Source organism: Passer domesticus, chromosome W (genome assembly GCF_036417665.1).
Source record: "Passer domesticus isolate bPasDom1 chromosome W, bPasDom1.hap1, whole genome shotgun sequence".
NCBI classification, from domain to species: Eukaryota; Metazoa; Chordata; class Aves; order Passeriformes; family Passeridae; genus Passer; species Passer domesticus.
The window spans coordinates 3,619,511-3,642,487 of record NC_087511.1 but is presented as its reverse complement, the minus strand read 5'-3'; the positions used below and the strand labels follow the sequence as shown (position 1 = coordinate 3,642,487).

Here is a 22,977-nt window from a genome sequence, read left to right as displayed (position 1 = left end):
TTTAAAGCATGCCAACTTTACAAGTGTTCCCATGAATGTAGAACCACCTTTTTGCAGTGACTGCTTTCTTTCAATGTGTAAGAGTCCCTGTCCTGGTTTAGGAATGGTATTCTCCAATTTAGTGTTCACACTGAAACCATTCCAAACCACTTGCCACTTGTTCACAGAGAATTGGAGGCACAAAAGGTAAAGATCATGGGTTGAGATAAGAACAATTTCCTGGAAACAGCAATGAGATAAGAAAAGGAACAGTAACAGCTATGATATTAATAACAAAAGTGTACAAGACAGGTAAGCAATTCACTGTGCAAATGCTCACCACCGTACCACCAACAGAGCCTGACAACATGCAACTGCTGCCACACTACCCCAACCCAAAAGGGACCCCTTTCCCCATTCCCAAAAAACTTGTGTGAAGGAGTATGGAATAGCCTCCTGGTCCCAGCCATGCCCCATCCTGGCTACTGTAAAAATTAACCCTCTCCTGGACAGAACCAGGACATTATCCAGTGCTTATTCTACACCATCTATGTTATGCCCAGATCCTACACCTTCCAACTATATACATATGCACACATGTATGTATATATACATATACAAGCACAGGTGACATTTCCATAGTCAATGGCTGTTCCCTCCAAGATGTTTGTTGAGTTTATTTAGTCCATGACTGTGAGTTCTATCCATCCTAGATGTCTTTGTGGGCAGAAGGGCTTGTGAGTTGTTAGCTGGTTGCTGTATCACGAGCTCATGACTGATGTATCTGGAGCAGTCCCTCCTCATTGTCCATGGTAGTTATGGCATACAGCGGCAGTGTCATTCCTCAACTAATATTAGACAATTCAACATTGCTGACTGTTCTCACCCAAAAATCAAATCCCCTTAAGATATACATTGTGTTTCTCTGTCCCTCTGCATTACCCACCCAGGCCCTCGAGCAAAAGCAATCCCACAGATGGGTTTGCCTTTGCTTGAGGCAGGACTAATCCAAACTGTCTTCCCTAACACATTCCTCATATATACCATGGGGACTTCATCCCCTCCTATGGCATGTGGCGGTTTTGATTGGGCAGGGCCAGCTCAATTAGCAGCGCCTCTAGTGTTAACTGATGAGGTGGCCTTTGCTATATGTAGATCCCAATGTTTGAAGGTTCCCTCACCCATTGCTTTGAGTGTGGTTTTTAACAGTCCATTGTACTGTTCAATTTTCCCAGAGGCTGGTGCATGATAGGGAATATGATATGTGCTCTCTGGCCCAGATGTTTATGAAGCTATTTTTGAAATGAGTCCCATCATCTGACTCAATTCTTTCTGGGGTGCTATGCCACTACAGGATTTGCATTTCAAGTCCCAAGATGGTGTTTCGGGCAGTTGTGTGAGTCACAGGATATGTGTCCAGCTATCCAGTGATTGTTTCCAACAATGTAAGCACATAGTGCTTGCCTTGGCAGGTTTGCAGGAGTGTGATGTAGTGAATCTGACAGGCTTCCCCATATTTATATTTTTGACTATTGTCCCCCCCATACCACTGAGGCTATACCTGCTTGGCCTGCTTGATTGCAGTGCATGTTTCACAGTTATGGATAACCTGGGAGACAGTCTCCGTGGTTAAGTCCACCCTTGGTCACAAACCCATCTGTATGTTACATGTCTTCCCTGATGACGTGAGGCATCATGGGCCCACTGAGCCAGAATTAATTAAACCTTATGGTGCTGGTACAGATCTACCTGAGACAATTTATTCTTGGCAGCTTGATCAATCTGTCTGTTGTTGCGATGCTCCTCTTTAGCCCAACCCTTAGGTACGTGTGCATCTACATTATGGACTTTGACAGCCAACTTCTCTACCCAGGCAGTGATCTCTTGCCACAATTCAGCAGCCCAGATGGGTTTTCTTCTACACTGCCTATTGGTCTTTTTCCATCGGTCCACCCACCCCTACAGAGCATTTGATACCATCAACAAGTCAGTGCAGAGATGTATTGTTGGCCATTTCACTAATTCAGCTGGAGCCAGCTGGATACCTTTCAGCTCTGAAACCTGACTTGATCTGCCTTTGGGACAGTTTGTGATGATCTCCAAGATCCCAAGGCAATTTGGATTTCCTATCTGAGATTACTGTGTGATCAGTGATCCACTAAATTCACAAAGCACCCAGTGGCATGACGTGTGGAAGGGACTTTCCCTTTGAACACCCAGCCCAGCACTGGTAGTCAGGGTGCCAGGGGGAGCTGTGCTTTGGTGCCAATCACTTCTGAAGCATTATGAATCCCTTCATAAGCTGCCAGTATCTCTTTTTCAGCTGGGGTTTAACAGGCCTTGGATTCATTGTATCCCTGACTCCAGAATCTGATGCCATGTTTGAGTCTCCCTGGGTACTTCTTTTCAGACACTCCAGGAAGGACCATTCTTCCCAGCTGTGGAGTAGAGCATCTGCCTCACATCCTGTCCTGACTGGCCCAAGGGCTACTGCATGAACAATTTCCTGTTTAATTTGTTCAAAAGCTTGTTGCTGTTCAGGATGCCACTTGCAATCGTTCTTATTTTGGGTCACATGATAGACAGGTCTGTTCTTACTGAAGTTCCAGCATGTCCAGCACAGTGGCACTCAGTGATGGTGTGACTTTGTTCAGGCCACGATAGTCCACTGTCAGCCTCCACTCTCCATTATACTTATGCACTGGCCATATAGAACTATTAAAAGGTGAATGAGTCTTGCTGACCAATCCCTAGCTCTCCAGTTCACAAATCATCTCATGGATGAGAGTCCAAGTTAGTGTGGTGTTGTCAACGGTGCTGCTGGTCTGCTTTTCTCCTCCTCCCTCTGACGGTTCTATCTAGTATTGAGCCATGTCCAATAAATAGTAGCCACCGCCCAGCATGTTGCATAACTTCGTGCCTTTCTGGAATTTCCACATAATTTTCCTTTCACATATTTTTTTCACTTTAAGAAGGTCCTGTAGTTCGGGGGTGAATTTCCAGACTATCAGAGAAGTCCTCTAAATACTGGCTCATGTCCTCCACATTTCATACCACCTGTGACTATCCACCTTCGAGGCAGATCTTTAAATGACCTCCCTAGAAATCTCTTTCGTGACTTTAAATGGGGTGTGGACCTCACTGAGGAGACCTGGCAGATTTAGCAACAACAACATGCTTTCCTGAGCATGTTTGAATGCAAAGGAAATTCTAAATTCTCAGAACCTTTTCTACCAGGCCCAAAGGAAGAAAAGGGGGTGAAAGGCTGGGGAAAATCATCCTCCCCTGTTCCCTCCACAGATTGGGTATGATTATTAATGCACTCCCAAAAGTAGTGCCTGAAGTAAGGGTAGGAGAGCAGCACTGAATACACATCCCAAATGACATTCATTGCCCTTGATGTTATGTCATAAAGTGATGTCCCTCAGTACAGCAACAAAGCAATCCTGATCCCTTCTCCCTGCTCTGAAAAAGACCACTGTGATGGGCGCATTGCATATACAAAGAATATATACAGGATTAGGTTCCACAATCATGTGAACAGACCAAGCAACATTGTGACCAGTGGTTCATTGCCTCATACAACAGATGCTTAGATCAAATTTGTTTCCAACCCGCTTTAGGCAGATCTGTTGCTATCTCAACCCTTCATGCCTCACATTGGGCACTAAATAAGGCTGTCGTGGATTAGGAATGGTATTCTCCAATTTAGTGCTCCCACTTGCTCACTCTGCCCTCCCTCTCCTCTGCTGGTCTGGAGAAGAGAACTGGAGAAACAAAAGGTAAAGATTACAGGTTGAGATAACAATTTCCAGGAAACAACATAAGGAACAGTAACAGCAACAATATTAATAACAAAATCATTCAAGGGAGGTGAGTGATTCACATGCAAATGCTCACCTCTGTACCTTCAACTGAGCCTGACAATACTCTTCCCTCATTCCTGGAAAATGACCCTGAGGTGGTATTGAGTAACCTCCTGGTCCTAGCCATGCCCAGTCCTGGCTACTGCAAAAATTAACTCTGTCCTGGCTGGAACTAGGATAGCCACTTAACTCAGTATATGTAAAAGCATGCCTTTAACCTTTTTAATAAAATAGTATATATGGAGCAATTAGGTATTTGTAAACTAATTTTGTAAGGAGATCGGTTTAACTTATTTATCTCTCAGACTGAAACACCTTTATATACGGATCTCATAAATGGATAATAGCTTTGTTCGGAATGTAGCCAGTGAAATTTCTGCCAAGCTTCAATGTCTCAGTCAGGTAGTCTTTAAAAAAAATATTGTAATCATTTGTGTATTAATAGATAAAATTTTGTTTTGGTTAGTAAGAGTCAACATTTAAAACCTTTTAATTTCATCAATTTCAGTTAATTGTTTATTTCAGTGCAAGCAACTTTGAATGTGAAAGATCAAGCAGAGGATGACAGCAGCTGAGCATAGATTTTAAAGTTGTGCTCTTTCCAGGATAAAATTATCCCAAGGTACCCAGAAGACTGAGGGAATAGTTCATATTAGATATAATTTAAACTTAATTTCCCCATAAAACCTATCTAGTGTTAAGAACACTTGTGCAAGATCAATGGTTGTAAATGGTAAATATTAATTTCTTTGGTCACTCTTTTCACTTGCCTCAAAACTGGAGTCAGGTCTTCAGCTATCATAAATCAGCTCCTCTGAAATGAAAAGTGTGTTGATTTACACAGTTGAATAGCTGGTTCATGAGCTTGTTTTCCATGTGAAGCAGTATGTTTCTCTGCGAACTGAGAGGGGAACCCCACCTTTCTGTTGTTCAGGTGTAGTATAATCTACCTGATGAAGGTTTTGGCAAGCTGTGCCATTAAACAGTAACATCTCTTTTCTTGCTTTGTATTGTGAATTTGAGAGATTCAGAGCCCTGAAGAAACCAACCTTCAGATACCAATAGTAGTGATGAGTCTCTATTTTCAATAAGTGTGTGACAGACTTTGGCATCTCTTTGAGAAAACAGATTCCCAATACATATTTTCAGATTATGTTTTTTTTTTTTTCTTTTGGGAATTCTTTTGCTATATTAAATGCAGCCATATGTTTGCCATGATTTCCATTATAAGGTCTTATTTTTAAAGGACTTTGACTATGAATTTTTTGGGAAGTTAAAATTGTTTCAGCTGAAATTTTCATATAAATTTTAACCTCATCCATTCTGTATTTCATGAAATCAGTCTGACTTATTTTAAGATTATCAGAAGGAAACCCTCCTACTTTCCAACTCAGTTACATTTTGAATGTATGTTTATGCTCACATCTCAAGAAATTACTTGAAAACCACCAAATGTAACAAGTAGAGGAGAAATCAGTAGTTTTTCACAGATGTGGAGAATCACAGATGATAAAGTTTCTCTAATTTCTCTAGGTTTTATACTTCATAATGGAGTAAAGAAACACTCTATTTTCTTTAAAGAATTTTACTTATGGTTTCAAAGATTAAATACATTGAGTCAGATCACCTGGTGTAAACTGGTGTAATTCTGGTGTATATTCCTAGAGGTCAGAGAATCATAGAATAGTTTGGGTTGGAAGGGACCTTAAAGACCATCTATTTCCAACCCCCCTGCCATGGACAGGGACACTTTCCACTAGACCAGGTGGCTCCAAGCCCCATCCAACCTGGTCTTGAACATGTTCCTGGGATGGGGATTCGCAACTTCTCTGGGCAACCTGTTCCTATACTTTAATTTTTAATATTGAATTACATGTTTTCTAATGTGGCAGCTGTTTCAGCATAGGAGTAATGGGACACCCGTACCACTGTGGAGTTAGGATTTAGCAGCAGGTGAAACACAGCTTCCTTTGCAAAAGAATAAAGTCTTTATGTAAAGGCTTAATTTAAATGTCTCTAAATGTCAAACTGACAGCTCAGTAAATGAAAAATTAAAGGATTTTCTCATAGAATTTGACTATTTTTATGAATCCTTGAAAGTCCAGGGGCTTCAATGTGCAGTGGTTTTGCAGGCTTGGCTGCATGTTCTTTCCCAGGCATTTGTGCTGCTTCCCTCCCTCAAGTGGGGTTTGGCAAGCAAGGTCTTTAGGAAGTTCTACCCTTCACACTTTTTAAAAATCTGAATATCTGGGATTTTGCTTCAAACATCTGAATTCTCTGGTTTTATTTAGAAAAAACATTGAAGTAAAGGCAGTGAAAGTTTTTTCAGTTTTTCCATTTCAAGACATAACTGAGCAAGGGAAAAAAGAAAAAGTCTTAAACCTTTCATATATACTACACTTCAGTAAAATTATCTGAGCTGACAGTTAAGACTGGATGACCAATTTTAACTTCAATGAAACAGGATTATATTTGGTAGTTATTTTACAAATTGAAATGTGTTTACTTTCACTGATTTCTCTTGTTATTATATTTTGACTCTTCCTGTATCGACATACTGTAAATCTCTTTTTTTTTAAAGTAATATTTCAAGTGTGTTAAGAAATTAAATTATATCCCTATTGATATTACTAGAAGTTTGCTATTTGTTTTAATGGGGCTAGCATTTAATCTCATTAGAAATTAAATTATTCTGTAGTTTTTGGTCAGATCCTTCAGATGAATTTCAGGGGAGTCTTTACCTGATGAGGGTGTATAAATCAGACCAGTTGAGTAGATATTTCTAAAATAATTGGAGTCTGCATTGTGACCACTGCAGTTACATTTGGAAGCAGTAGAACAAATGCACTTTGTAATTTGTACTGTAAAAGCTAAAATATTTGGGCTGATTGATAGAAATAGTACCTTGAAAACATGAAGCTAGAAACCAGTCTTTCTCACAAATTTTGTTAGTCTCATAGTGTTAGATCATCAAAATGAAGGCACGTGAAAAATAGGCTTATTAAGTTAGAAGCAATTTCAAGCACTCTGTTAAATCTCACCAACTGATGGGAGCAACGGATTAGTCTGGAACATCAAAAGATTTGCATCAAGGCTGTATCAGTCCTTCCATGGGAAAGTGCAGTTTGTATTTGCAAAAATGTGATGTTTTCAGGAGGGGTGTGTAGGGGGTGTGTGTTTGCTGCCTTTTCCTAATGTAAGTGGTATTTACACAGGGAATTTTTTTAACTGTCATGGCTATGTAAGAGTGTAGGTTGTGATGGTTTCCAAAAGCCTCCTGATAGACTTTTGCAAGTAAAACTGGGGAAGAGATCTGTCTAATATATCTATTTCCATAATTAATGAATCAGTAGATGGCATCAGGGTAAATAAATCCTGTAATGAGAAATAGAGGCCACTTCTTGATAATTTCAATGCACAGCCATATTCCATGTGCCTTTGCTTAACACACAATGAAAAAGACTTTATTGTATCTTTATATATAATTTGATGAAACAATTCCAAGATATTTTCCATCTAGTCATCAAAAAGCCTGAAAGAATGAATGTTGATCAGCAAGACTTGAATTTTTGAGATCTCTTTTGATGTGATATATTAAAAATGATCCAGTTTGAGAACAGATACTCATTTGATAATGTTGTTTTGATTTTATTATTTTATTATGGTTAAAAAAACAAACACAAAACCTTTGCTGTTTGACATTAAGGAAAATGGGAGGAGAGTGGGTTCACCAATAAAGTTCACTTTATGATTTTGGAAGGAATGCTGTTACACTATTTTTTTAATGTATTTACAATGTTTTCTTTGCCTAACTGTAAATTTGAAAATGTAACTACTGTAACCTCAAACAAACAAACAAATAAATAAATAAATAAATAATCATCATAATGAAGTGTTTCATGTTGCTAAACAACATTTTAAAAAGCACAGATCCTGCCCCCCATCCCCTCATGGGAATTGTTTTAGGGTCTAGCTACTTTATGCCATTTGAACTGTGCATACTTTATGAAACAGCAGCTCTAGGTCACATTTGAAATAATACCAGGGTTGTATTGCTTATCTAAACAAAAAGGCTGTTAGCCTGCAGTCTTTTATATGAAGCCTTTCTGTTTGGATCAAAGTTACTGATGTGTCTACTGTAAAAATATTTTAGCAAGTCATTTAAGATGAATCTTCTAGGTTTTGACACACAAAATATTTCAATTACTGTAATGATCATCTGATCTTAAAATTTATATAGGTCTTAGACTCCATTACATGTTTTGTGTAATCTTGAAGTAAATGGCATTATTGCTTAAATTTAAATGTCAAGTGTAATGGAGGGCATTCTTAACTCCTATTATTTTAAAAATGCTTTGGTATTTCCTTTTGTTTTATAAAAATACATCCAATTTAGTTTGAGAGATTGAGACAAAGCAGTACCTATATTCACAGTAAAGATGTAGAGGTGAGGAGGGAAGAAGCTGTGTCTTCTTTGGCTTTCAATTACTTAGGTACCTGTGTCACTGTTTTAGCTTTTGCATGTTTCATGGAAGCATTCCTAGACACTGTATTTAAGCTCCTCAGTAATTTGAGGGGAGTATTGTTTTCACCAAAGCTGAGCTCTTCTGCTTGTTAGCCTTGAGCAAGCTGCAAATCTTTGCTTGCCTCAGTTTCCCCTAGAGGCAAAAGGAGGTTAATAAGCACCTCAGAGTTCTTTGAGATCCTCTAATAGAAAGTTTTCTGTGAGAGTAAAGTTCTGTAGTTATTATTGCTAATATTATTGTACCTGTTATGTGTGTTTTAAAGCTTAGTGTGATATTTGCACCTAAATAAGGCTCCACGTCTCCTTCATTGTAAACACACTGACAACTCCAGAGGGCAATTACGACCACCAAAATTAGACTTTTAATTCTGAAATTATTTTAATCGGAATAGCCTTCTGGAGATATCAGTCTTTTTCCTTTACTTGTAAAGAAAACAGAAAAGTTTAAATTCCATCCCTAAAGCTGGAATTAATCTTGCTGAACTTCAGAGATGTAAAAGTTAGGTGCCTTGGCTAAGGTGGCTGCCTAAGGTCTTTGTGTTTACTAGGGAAAGAGGGGAGATAGTGATGCTCCAGGCTGTAATTTCCAGACTGGGATTACCTTACTCTGAACAACTTGTCTCTGGCTACAGTGGTAGGGAGTTTAGGTGATGATGAGCTTGGCAGAACTTGCTTAAATTTAGGAAAGCTAAAGTAATGATTTAGAATCAGTCTCATGGAATGCTTTGGGTTGGAAGGGACCTTAAAGACCCCCTAGTTCCAACCTCTCTGCCATGGGCCAGGACACTTTCCACTAGACCAGTTTGTTCAAAGCCCCATCCAACCTGGCCTTGAACATTGCCAGGGATGGGGAATTCACAGCTTTCCTGAGCAACCTGTTCCAGTGCCACACCACCCTCAAAGTCAGTTCCTGTCCAATATCTAAGCTAACCCTGCCCTCTGTCATTTTGAAGCCATTCCCCCTTTTCTTATCCCTCCATGCCCTTGTCCAAAGTCCCTCTCCAGCTCTCTTGTAGCCCCTTTAGGTACTGGAAGGTGCTCCAAAGTCTCCCTGGAACCTTCTCCACGCTGAACAACCCCAACTCTCTCAGCCTGTCTACTTAGGTTTAAAGGTCTAAATTCCCCATTCAGGTTTTGCTAGCTAATATATTTTTGCTTCCTATGCATTGATACACAGTAGTTGCAGTGCAAAAGTATGGTGCTTCTTATAGAATCACAGCTTTTAACCTACAGCTGAGATTTTACTGTTGATTCTCCCATTTTACCTGTGCTGCCATTATAATGAAATAAGGGATAATAGGAGCATGGATCTTACAACACAGTTTAGACCACTGAATGTTGAGATGTGGCTCTATGAAAAACATGGGAGCAGATAGCAGATAAGAAATTACTGACTTTTCTATGTTGCAAGCTTAAAATGAAGGTTGATATGTGTAGACATGGATTTTTGTGCATGTGACTTCTGATTTAGTTGTCCTGAGTGGAGTTAGTTTTAATGTGTAAATTAAGGGAGAATTGGACACTTGGGAACATTGGCCCCAAGCTGACCTCTGCCTCTGAACTCTTTAAAAGTAAAAAATGCAGTATTTCTCTCCCCCCATTAATATTAAATGTAAACAGCTGGATTTTTCTGCTGGTATTTACTAACTTTCATATTTGCCTTTTGCAAGCATTTATTGTTTTAGAAGTGAATTATAGCTTATCACCAGGGATATGTACATCTTCCAGCTACCTTTGTTGCCTTTTTTCCCAACCTGGAAATGAAACTCAAGATAATTTTAGTAAGGAGGTAATATAAGAGTGGATCTTTATTTGAAGGCCTTCAGTGGCACTTAGGGAAAGATGTCCACAAAAGCCCACCCCTTCTAGAGATGAGTACATATTTATAGGTTTTAGGAAATTAGCATAATTGATAAAAAGCACCAATTAGGAGGACAAGTGGTGATGCAATTCCCCCCCAGGTCAAGCCCCTTCTCTGGAGTCTCCTCTTTGGCAGTAACTATACTTTGTCCATGAAAATGTATCTTGAAGACTTGTTCTCAACCTTAGTTCCTAGGAAGAACCAAGATAGCATTGGGGCCTTGTACCCCCTGGGGCTTGGAACTCTGGAATTTGTTTTGTATTTCTGCTTAAGGAAAGGCCATGGAAAAGTACTGGGAAAACTAGTCACTAATACAATAGACTACAGAGCTACAAATATATGTGCAAAGAATATAGAAAACATAGGAAAAAAGGCTAAACCCAAGCCGGCATCACCTTGGCTTCTCAAAAGACACAATTTTTCTTAAATAGATTGTTTAAATTACTGATATGGGAACCTCCTAATTGTGTTACATTAAGTTTTGATTCTGGCATGATTTGTTTCGGTGTGTTTTTCTATCTGTTGAAATCCCATTACAGTAAGTAATTGCAAAGAGAGGGTCTATTGCAAAGAAAAGATTATAAAGTTCCATTTTCCTTGTAGTTAATCCTTTTCCCTTTTCAACTTGAAAGCATTTTTTCACTTTTTTTCCTAACTGAAGCCAGTCATCTTTATTTCTTGGAACCACACACAAACTTTGCATCATGTCACCAGGTGATCATGTAGTTGACTAAGGAAGTATTATTTATTTCCAGATTTAACTGTTTCTGTCCCATCCTTATAGCACTGAAAAGGAAACAGGCTTTTGGGAACAGAGGATTTTTTTATATGCCTTTGCTGCAACTTTTATCTAGTTGTAGTTCTCTGCAACTTATTGTTTGGGCATTTTTAAACACACATAAGCATTTATTGCTTATTTCTTCTTTTATACATGCTGAGAATCCAGGAACTTCTTACAGCATCGTGGCTATTGTCTTTGTTGGTCATTGTTTACTTGTGATAGATATGGTTAAAACTGGTGTTGGGCCCTTATGTTTTCAAATCTGATTCTGAAAGGCAAGGTTGAGAAAAAAATAGATCTCTGCTGTGATTGCTTTGTAAACAAGCAGCTTGATTTTTTCCAGATTGGTAAATTGGTGGCTCTTACACTGACAGATGTAATGACAGTATTTAAATTATATTGAAAATATTTTTGTCTGTTTGATGTATACTAAATTGAAGCGGAGTTATACGGTGTTCTGTTTGGAAGTGTGGAAGATACAAGAGTGGAGCTACAGATAACAAGTTTATGCTTGTATTTCCTACTGATGAAGACTTTCACACAAGTTATTTCTATGGGTAGGTGATGAGAATATCACTCTGCATGTATATACATTTACAATACATTTTTGCATGATTATACATGTAGGAGTGGTACAATTTTGACTTGAGACTATTGGTGCCTTTTGTCCCAATGCAATTTTATTTGTGTAGACATGTCTATCTAAAAATCAAATTTCACTTCTGCTTTTGGAGATCTGAATAAGAAGTGAGAGAAACAAAGACCTGAAGGAACAGTACATAGCTCCTGAAATTTTAGATAACCTATTGAAAAAATGGGCAAATAGTCAATATTGTACTTGACCCTCGTATCTTCTTCACTCGACTGTTTATTTGTATAGCTCATATTATATATGTTCATGTTGAACTCTAATGATAATACTGAAAGACAACATGCCTCTCTGATTCAGGCCAGTTGTAGCTTATGCATGTAATTTAATCATCGGCTGTCACAAATAATTAACTGAACATCAGCCAGCTTAATTTTTAACTTGGTCTTCCATTATTTTGTAAGTCTTTTAAAATTACAAAGATTGCCTTTCAGTTCATTATCATGACTTCTTTTCCAGTCATAATCATCAGCTTTTCATGTTGCAAACAGTTTGACCTTTAATACATTGTCATTTAACTACCCATTTATTTTTGTCAGGTCTGTTTTAAGTTTGTAATATAATATCATTTTATTAAATTGTTGTTTTGGAGGCAGGTCTCATTGGAAATATTTTGTGAATTTCTTCATACCTTGTTGCTATACTGATCTTTAGTATTACTTAAGCGATATGGTCACTCTTCAACAAAGTGTGTTGCTGATCACAAAATAGGCACTTCTGAAAATAGTGAGTTGAATTATGTTTCAGGGACCAAGTTACAAAAACCCAAACTAAACACAACCAAAACAAAAGAAACCCCACCCTAAAAACCTCAGCAGAAACTGCTTTTAAGAGAATTAAATTTGAAACTTTTTTTCAATTTCATCCTTTATTTTGTTGATGAAGTCTTGGCCCAAAGAGTTTTGATTGTCTCATTTGGGGAGTGAGAACTCCAGCCACTTTCATCCACTATGAGTCAATAAGCTATAGCTGGGGTGAACCATTTCATTTAAACTGCACATCCTTTCAGAATTATTTTTCCATTCTCTCTGCTTCTACATTAATCTTTGTCTTGAATTTGACATTTTTCTGAGTGTCTTCTGTTTCTAGCATGCTTTCCAATTATAAGTGATTTTCATTCATTACAAAGAATATAGCTGGTTCTAACAAAATAGACCAAAAATAGCTTTTTGTTATTCCTCAAGAACAGATTTCAGAATCTCGTAAGCTATTTTCTCTCCCTCTTACCTTCTTCACTTTGGTAACTAATAATGCATATGGTAATCATATTGAATTAAAAGCATATTTATCGCTGCATATGATGGTTTTGTTTCTTGTTATCCTTGATTAAAAAAAAAAAAAAACAACACCAAAAAACATTGCTACTTTGAAAAAATTCCCTGCCCTTGACAGGTAAATGTTATGAAAAGAAAGTTGCTTAATGTTAAATTTATTGTCACTGGATCAGTTATATCAAAAAGTTAGTCTTATTCAATCAACCATAATGTAATGTAAGCTCTCACTTGACTTTTGTAAAATTCTCTAGATATTTTGTCTTGCCAAATTTAATGTCCTGTATCTTATTATTATTTTATTTTAGATTGAATCCTTTTAAGACTGTAAATATAATGTAATCAGATATGGAGATACTGATGTGTTAATGTAAAAGATAATACACAAATAAGTGATAATTTCATAAATGGGTTTTTCTGACATTTGTGTTTTCCTGACATTTGTGTTTTCTGTGTATGCAAAGGTTAAAATGTCTCTGTAATCTCAGACTATGTTCATTAACTGAAGTTTAATGATTCATATAATGAATGTATCACTATAAGCTATAAGCTGCATGTAGGAGATTGTATTGATCCTTAAATTATTGTACTTTGTACTTTTAGAGGGGTTTTTTACAGTATGCAGACTTCTTATCTGTGTTGTTTTTCTCTACTTCTGCAGATGGACCTCCAGTTATAGCTCACTATGATATATCAGACACAAACTCAGACCCAGAAGTGGTAAATGTGGACAATCTGTTGGCAGCTGCAGTAGTTCAAGAGCACAGTAATTCTTTAGGAAATCAAGACTCAGGATCTACCTGGAGAACCAGAGGGCTGCTAGATGAACTGAGTGCTGATACAGGTTTGGTTAAATTCTCTTCCTCTGACATTTGTTCCAACATCTCAGTAGGTATCTCTCTCTTTCTTACTTTCAGTATTTTTATAGTTTATACAGCTTTAAAAGCTCCCTAAGTGGATTTTGCAAAAAAAAAAAAAAAAAACAAACAAACAAAAAAAACCAACCCAGTACTGGTGCTTATTAAAAAGGTCTGACATTTATTCCAAAATATAACTGATAAAAATTGACAAAGATTCCTGCAATGTATTTTTGACACTAATTTTCTTTTTTTTCCTCCTTTGTTTCCTTCTAATTACTATTTGGAACTTAGGTCTGGGGTTTTGGTGTTGTTTTTGTTTGTTTTTTTTTAAATTAAAATGAGCTAAGCTTCTTACTGAATGATTGATTATGACGACCCATGCCACCAGCTATTAAACTTGTCTGCTAAAGAAGAGGTTGGAGCCTGGGTTCTAAGGCAGAGTTAGTTTATTTCAGCTCAAGTTGGGTGCCTCCAGAGATAGACCCTGAACAAAGAAATTCCCGGACCTTTATACCCTTACAGTCTGTGCACCCAATCTTCACACACCCTGCACACATCTCTTGGTCCAATGGTGATTTATGGTCTGGGGTCTTCTAACACATCACTGGATTCTTTCCCCATGTTCACATGAGCAGGCCATTAGCTGCTTTTACCTTCCAGCTTGGGTCAGCCTTGGGGGCCTCCAGGGTCTGAACCCTTATCCGAACATATTCAGCCTTTCTCTGTTTCCTCCTCTGTTTAGCCATCCATGCTAACAGAGTTCATTTAAAGTTCACTGTTCCTAAGCATTAAGCAGGACCCACTCATGCCAAGATGTAAGCAAGTTACAATTAAACTTAAACCTATACAATTAATTTCTGATATTTCATATTTAAATGTAAACTTAATTTGATCCCCAACAGGTCATAATCTATATGTTGGAATTGTTTGTATCTTTTTTCTTTCTCTCTTCATTTCTTTAAAATACAAGCAGAAAATCTTCCCATATTCCTTCTGCACCTTAGAAAATTGGACAGACCAGCATCAGATAAACACGAACGGTAAAAAGGTGCTGGTAAGTGAGCTTAGCATTTTATTGGGTTTGCATGGCCTGGTTTAGGTAGCAAGGGGGCTACAGGGATGACTTCTGTGAGAAGCTGCTAGAAGCTTTCTCCATGTCTGGCAGTCAATCCCTGGCAGCTCCAAAGATGTATGTGCTGCTGGTCAAGGCTGGGCCAATTAGAAATGGTGGTAACACCTCTGTGATAACATATTTAAGAAAAAAAAAACAAACAAACGTTATTGTGAAGTTGTAATTGTGGCCAGAGAAGAGCGGAGGGAGAATATGCAAGAGGAGCAACTATGCAGACACCAAGGTCAGCGGAAAAGGAGGGAGAGGAGTTGCTCCAGGCACCAGAGCTGGGATTGCCCTGCAGCCAGTGGCAAAGACCATGGTGAAGTAGCTGTCACCCTGCAGCCCATGGAGGAGACCCACACCAGAGCAGGTGGATGCCTGAGAGGAGGTTGGGACCCTGTGGGAGTCCATTGGAGAGAGGAGACCCCTCTGGAGTAGTCTGTTCTTGATGGACTGCACCCTGTGGAAGAGTGATCCATGCTGCAGCAGTTTGAGGAGTACTGTTGCCTGTGGGATGGACTCATGTTGCAGCAGTTCGCAAAGAGCTGTTGCTCGTGAGATGGAGCCATGTCGGAGAAGTTTGCAGAAAGCTGTCTCCTGTGGGAGGGACCCTACAGTGGAGCAAGGGAACAACTCCCCTCCCTGAGCAGTGGGAGAAGCCACGAGTGATGAAATGACCATAACCCCCATTCCCTGTCTCCCTGAATCACTGGGGTAGGAGGCATAGCCAGGAAGGAGGTGATGTCGCTGTTGAGCAAGAAATGACTCAGATTCACCAGAAGACTGGTTGGCACAACAACAGCTTTAATATGAAAAACTCTTCTTTTATAGACAGCTTTGACACATTCTACTTGATTGGCTAATTAACAAAAACATCTTTCTCACAAACAGTTTTTGAGAAGAACAGAAAAACAGAGTAGGAAAACACTACCTGCAGGTTGTTTATACTAACAAGTTATTGTTTCTCTACAACTCCCTAAAAAGTCTCACAAGTCCACTGTGAGAAAATGAATTTCATTTTCTCGCTCTCTGACCAGGCTGTCACATCCACAGGGTGAGGGGAAGGTGGTTTTAAGGTTTTATTTTACTTTTCATTATCCTGCTCTGATTTTGTTAGTAATAAATTCAATTAATATCTCCAATTCTATCCTGTTTTGCCTGTGACAGTATTTGGCGAATGATCTGTCCTGGTCCTTATCTCAACATATGAACCCTTTGTTATATTTTCTCTCCCCGTCCAGCTGTGACAGGGAGTGATAGAGAGCAGTGATTCGCGGAAAGACTCCACAACTCATAAAGTTGTAAAGTAGGTATGTATTTATTTGATGCTGGGCGCATGGGGGATAATTCCTCCAAAAGCACGTGTGCCTCCCAAGAAACCTAACCCTCTTTTTATTCTCTAAAATACTACATATGCATCAAGTTTTGCAATCGTTTCATGCATATTGATTTCCTAGCCCCGCCTAGCCCCGCTTCGTATTTTAATTAGTTTATCAGTCCTTCTGCGCTTGCGCAGTGCTCTGGTGGTCTCTGGTGGTCGCAGGAGGAAGGGCAAATGAGTCTTCATCAATGTGAACTTTTCCCCTTTTCTTCCTGGCACATGCTCTTTAGTCTCTTGGCTGTAGCCCAAACTATAGTGCTGGTCTAAGCTGGTTTAGAGTCTGAAGAGCCTCTCTTATCTCCAACAGCTTGTAGGCTCTCCCATTCCTTCTACCTTGTTTTGGGTAAGGAACTCTTCTTATCAGGATCCCTGCATTCCTTCCTGTCCCATATTCACAGGCCTTGCAAGCAAGTTAAGCAAGTTAAGCAACATACATCACCTAAAACAGCTATCCTGAATCCTAAATTAATTTCTAACCCCCATGTCTCAGCAGCTTTGGTGGGTGCTTGGAATCCAGCCAGCATCAACCCACTCTTCCATAGGGTGCAGTCCTTCAAGGATAGGCTGCTCCAGCAGGGGTTCCTCTCTCCACAGGCCTCCCACAGGGTCACAGCCTCCTCTCAGGCATCCACCTGCTCCAGCGTGGGTCTCCTCCATAGGCCGCAGGTGTATCTCTGCATCCTCCATGGACCTCCATGGGCTGCAGGGGGACAGCTGCTTCACTGTGGTCTTCACCACATGCTGCAAGGCACCTCCTCTCCGTCCTTCTTCACTGACCTTGGTGTCTGCATAGTTGTTCCTCTCACATATTCATGTATTCTCACTCTGCTCTTCTCTGGCCACAATTACAACTGTGCAATAACTTTTTTTTTCCCCTTCTTAAATATGTTATCACAGAGTGGTTACCACCATTGCTAATTGGCCCTGTGAAAAACACGTTCACTCTCCTGTGAAAATTAAAAAAGTTTAATAAAGGACAATAGGAGACAAGGACCATAGAGTAAAGGTTATTACGGCCGGGTGCATCTTGGAACTCAGCTAAGCCCACACAATTACCTTCAGGGATACCCCTTAAATACCTTTTCCCTTACATCAGCCCTTTGCATATTCATAGATCTTTATGCATATCCATAAACTAGTTTACATATTCCAGGAACTGTTTTACATGGCCCCTCCTTGGATCCGCCTTTTTAGAGCATGCGTGTTTCTTGGCTGTGGTTTTGGCTCCTTCTCTTTATCACTTCCAGTTCAGGCCTTGGTCCATACTTTTTTCAGACAGCAGATGCTGATAGTTGGCATATCTGTAGCAGGTGTCCTCATCCTATGTTCATTGGATGTTATCCCATCCAAGCAGGCATTTTAACACAAGCATAGCTACTTCACTTCTAAGCTTAATTAACAACAGAAATAAAAACGATATATTTATAACAAAGTTACTTTAACATCACACATATAAAATCCATTTTAATATTTGTGAAAAGCCAATATTATAATATGTATCTATAACAGCCCAGCCTTGACCAGAGGCACATCTGTCTTTGGAGCCACCAGGGATTGGGTCTCCCAGACATGGAGGAAGCTTCCAGCAGCTCCTCACAGAAGCCACCCCTGTAGGCCCCAACTACCAAAGCTTGGTCACACAAACCCAATACATTCCATCCTTTGCCTGTGTGAATCACATATTTAAGAATTATCATTATAATTTGGCCGACTAGCTCAGTCGGTAGATCATAAGACTCTTAGGGTCATGGATTCTGGCTCCACATTGAGTGCCAAAAAGGACTGTACAGGGTTGACCTTGGCTGGACACCAGGTGCCCACCAAGCCACTATCACTCCCCTTCCCAGTGAGACGGGATAGAAAATAAGATGGAAAACAGCTAGTAGATTGAGGTATGGAAGTTTACTAAAGAAAAAAAAATTGCCCTTGCGTAAGCAAAAGGGAAAAAAAATTATTCTCCACTTCTCATTGGCAAGCGTTGTTCAGCCACTTCCCAGGAAGAAGGGCTTCAGGCTTCAGCATGCATAGCAGTGCCTCTGGAAGGCAAACACTGTAAATAACAAATACCCCCCCCGGTCCTTCCTCCCTCCCTTAGCTTTTATATCTGACCTGATATCATATGGTACAAAATACCCCATTTGGTCAATTTAGGTCAGCTGGCCTAGTTATGTCCCTTCCCAGGGTCTTGCCCACTCCTGGCCCCTTGATGGAGGGCTGGGGGGGGGGTAATGTTGAGAGACAGCACTGATGCTGTGACAGCCCTGCTCAGCAGTAGCCAAAACACTGGTGTGTTATCACTACCTTTCCAGTTGCCAATAGAAACCACAGCACTGTGAGGGCTGCTATGGGAAAAGGAACTCTATCTCAACCAGACCCAATACATCTTGGTATACTTCTGAGTGCATGTTTGTCAGTACTGGCCTTTTATTACAGTCTCTAGGATTGCACATTTGGAAAGCAAAATTTTCAAATCTTTCATCTTGTTCACAAATTTCATCTTCAGCCAGTATCTAGTTTAACAGACATTAAAGGATGTGTACCCATGGGAGAATAACAACATAAACTTTATCTAAGTGAAAAATCTTATTATGACTGTATGGTCCGGTATCCCCATCATCTGTCATTTTGGTCCAGATATAAGTCTTGTGCCTTTAAGAGTGAAAGGGGGGAAGAAGCGGTGGAATGCTTTTTCTTCACTTCCTCCCCTGGATTCCTTTCTCTTGGCATGTTTCTTGTGGGCTCAAGAAAGTGGGCCCAGCTAGCTCAGTCAGTAGAGCATGAGACTCTTAATCTCAGGGTCATGGGCTCGAGGAAGTGGAATATTGTAAACAAGGACCCCTGACAAAGGCAGGAATGATACATCTGACTCCATCTTATCAGAAGGCTAATTTATTACTTTATTATACTCTATTATATTAAAGAATACTATACTACACTAAACAATACAGAAAAGATACTTACTCAGTGCTAAAAAGATAATAATGAAAACTTGTGACTCCGGAGTCCCAACACAGCTTGGCCCTAATTGGCCAATGAGTCAAAACAACTCACGCCGGAGTCCAATCAGGCAATCACCTTTAGCTAAACAATCTCCAAACACATTCCACACAAGCACAACACAGGAGAAGGAAATGAGATAAGAATTGTTTTCCTTTTCTCTGAGGCCTCTCTCATTGCCTTTCAGCTTCCCAGGAGAAAAACCCTGGGTGAAGGAATTTTTTCAGAGAATGTGAATGCCACATCTCACCCTTCTCAGTATAAATAAAATAAAAAGAAACTGCATTTGTAATTCTTCTGCTGGGCCCATGCAGAAGAGAAAACAAACACGTCTTGAGAGGTCCCCTTAGCAATTTGCTGGTTGTCAATCAGAACCTCAATCAAGTGCTGACATAGAACGATCAAGGAGATTCTTTACCTGTAGAATATCTACTTCTATAATATCTAAAACAAGGTTTACAATATAAGAAACCCAAACAACATGCAAAGAATGTTCACTGTTTCAAGTCCAAACAGCTGAGTTTCAGGAGAAGGTCCATTGACTAGAGATGTTGATTGATCTTTGACATCCCTGAAAGTCCCTTTTGGTCCTGAAACAGACTTGCAGAATCCTGAAACAGAGAACTGCTAAAGAAAGTCACCATCAACTATTTGAAACCCATTGATAGTTATCAAACAACATTGAGAAAATTTCTGGAATGCCCTGGCCACAGCCCTTAATTGAACCATTTGGGCCAAGGCTGACTCATGGCTTTCCAGGACTTTGAACTGACAGTGAAAAGTTAGCCTTTTACACCTTTTTTTTTTTTTTAACCTCAGAAAGACCACCAGCAGCAAAGGGTTTTTGGACCCTGCGGCGCTGGGTGGGGCGGAGTCCCTGGCCCTGGTGGGCGGGCCAGGGAAACCAGACCCAGCCCACCGAGCGGTGGCCCAGGCCCGGGCCCCGGTGGGCGGGCCAAGCGGCTCAGACCCGGCACGCGGGGTGGGGTCTTTGTTCTCACAGCCCGCCCCCACCATGCTGCCAGTGTCTCGGCGACAGGACTGGCCGAACGCCTCCTCCCCCTCCTCCCAGAATCACTGGTGCATGCCGGCGGCTGGGAAGGAGAAGTTTTCCCGGATTTGGGGGTCTTGTCTGACCAGAACAAGCGAGCGATGCTCGCTTTCTGCTGCGCTTCCCTCCCCCGCAATTCAAATGACTGTGTTCCCGCTCTCTACTTCTCGGCACCATCCCCATTCCCTCCGGACTTGGGAACAGAGGCAGCATCTCTGGAAACCACCTCCCCCACGCCTCTGGCGCGCGCGGGGGGAGTCAGGCGTCCCAATCCCCAGCGGGAACCCCCTGACCAAATGAGAGTCGGCCCACAAAAAATGCTGTTTCCCAGAAAAGCAGCGAGTTTCAATGTGTTCACTCTTGTGGCACCGGTTGTGAGCAATTGAGCCGTGCCGCCTCCGCTGCGGGACAGGCCGGTGTCTTCTCTCGCTGTCCCAGCCGCTGCCTCAGGGGCAGACAGCTTGGGACACTGACGAACTCGGAGGGGGCGCTGGCGCTGGGCCGGTCGGAGGCTCTGACGCAGTCGCTGATTCGGAGGACGGAGCCTCTGAAGGTGGCAGGACAGCCACTAGGGGCGGCGGGGGGGCGGCGGGGCGGGAGGGGGCAGAGGCGCGCAAGGAAGGGAAGCGGTGCCGCGGTCTCTTAGTTCCGGGCGGGGCGGTGCTGGCGCGGTCTCTGCCGCTGCAGGAGGGGGTGACGGGCTGGTCGCAGTCACCAAATCAGATTGTGGAGCGGCTGGTGCAGCATCCGCAGGCGCGGAAGCGGCAGCTGATGCAGGAGGCGGGGCCACGGGCGGCGCACGGGGTGGTTCTGCGGGCTGGTCACCGTTCTCAGCGTCACAGCAGGCATCCTGAACGGGAGCCGGGCCGACGGAAGGCGGCTGGGGCGGCGAGGCAGGCGAGGTTGCCGTGATTGGAACGATGGCAGGCGTCCCTCTTTTTAATTCATAAAGCATTTGGGTTAGGGACTGCTGGAATCTGCCTTTTCAGAGGAGACACCTTTTGGACGTTTCCTCCCAAATTTATTTCAAACCAGGAGAACAGGCAAATATTTTAGACTGTTTTGCAAGCCCTGATGTTGTAGGGCAGACAAAATACACTGGGCATCATCCTAATGTTCATGAAAAGAAATTAACAGCATAGGCATACTACTAGGCATGAAATTAATATGGCCAGAGGCTGTAAATCTATCTGTGTGTTATAATCTTGACTGAGACTCAGCTACACTTACAGTATTTACTCTGCTAAGCATGGTTTCCCTACTGCTATTTATTTTTTATGTCTGAACTTAAAGCTATGATAAGATATGGATACTCTTTTAGAGCTCCCCTTTATACATCTGGGGATTAATTTGGGGGCTATTTAAGACCCAGCTTGCTTTGCTCCTTTGCCAGGCATTACCCTTTCAAGCAAAAGGTGCAGAATGGTGATATGTCATCAATACAACATTAATACAACATAATAAGTGGGTTGATATCCACACCAGTTTGTGTGAATCAATGGCCAAGGATTATGTTGCTCTTGTGCTGCCTGTATTACCAAAAATTTGGGAAAAAAGCCCCAACTCCTTAACACCAATGTAGCATTAAGAACTAGGCATTCTTTATTTGGCCAGATGCACAAGGGGATATCTCCTCCAAAAATCGTGCATGCTGAATACAGGAAAGTTTCTGTATTTTACATACATATTAATTGATTGTCCTAGAATAAACATACATATGGTAATAATTTCCCCAAAATTGTTAACATATTTTCTCTTTACGCATGCATTCTTAGTGGTCAGGGACCCCAGTGTTATAGCTGACCGACCTGGTAAAGTTGGCAGAACACTGGAGCTGGTGAACTTCCAGTTCTTCTTATACAATGGGCATTGCGCAGTTCCATAGGCCAGTGGTTTTTGAAGAATAAGCATTGTGTTATCTTACCAGGTGTAGACAATTTATCATCTGGTAACATCCCTCCCCTTTGAGACTTGTGAAGCTTTTCTTCCCTTCAAGTCTTCATAAGCCTCACTTTGCTTTTTTACTAACATCATATAAGTTCCTTGCGTTGCATTAGCAATCATGTTTTTATGCAGCTTAAAGCAAGTAACATAATCACAATTACTATGATCACAATTATACTTTGAAAAGTGAGGCCAACCAACCAGTTAGAGAAAATTCAAATCCTTGAAATATTTTATTTAACCAGTTGTTTTCTAATCCTGCCCTTAATTCTCTGCTAGATGCAGCAACTGATTTTATCCTCTTTACCTGATCATCCAATTTAGCAGTCACATTCAGAATGTGCACACGACTATTGTTTAAATTCAAGTATCCACATACTCCATGTTCATGTAACAGCAATAAGTCTGAAGCCAATCTGTTTTGTAAGGTCATTTCAGTCATGCCTTGCAATTGTTCATTTATTTCAGTAAACCCCAACTGAGTTGCATTTGCTAAAATTTCCATTTGCAGAGTCAAATTGTGTATAGCTAGTCTGTTCCTAAAGGTAGATATTTGAGGAGTAAAGATGGATTCTTATATCCATCCCACTATTGTTCCCTTTATCTTTCCCATATATGTTACCAGATTTTTGTCAAATTGCTGACTAAAGCTCCCCACAGAACTGGATTTTCTGCAGAGGTTGGTGTTAGCAAACAAG

General features: G+C 40.7%; 1 protein-coding gene across 9 annotated transcripts in view; it reads left to right on the top strand.

Annotated features, from left to right (window-relative positions):
* Nucleotides 1–22,977, top strand: part of LOC135289140 (protein ARK2N-like) — a 115,673-nt gene that overhangs the window by 44,766 nt on the left and 47,930 nt on the right. For 4 of the 9 annotated variants that reach the window (XR_010351939.1, XM_064402531.1, XM_064402529.1 and 1 more), the window contains exons 3-4: nucleotides 11,453–11,569; nucleotides 13,594–13,824. The exons of 1 other annotated variant lie outside the window; for it this stretch is intronic. Coding sequence is in view for 7 of the 8 variants with exons in the window: in XM_064402531.1 (XP_064258601.1) it covers nucleotides 11,453–11,569; nucleotides 13,594–13,824 (348 nt within the window). In the remaining variant the exon portion in view is untranslated. The remainder of the gene's footprint in view (nucleotides 1–11,452; nucleotides 11,570–13,593; nucleotides 13,825–22,977) is intronic. 4 more of the 9 variants (XM_064402536.1, XM_064402533.1, XM_064402530.1 and 1 more) reach the window with 3 other exon arrangements.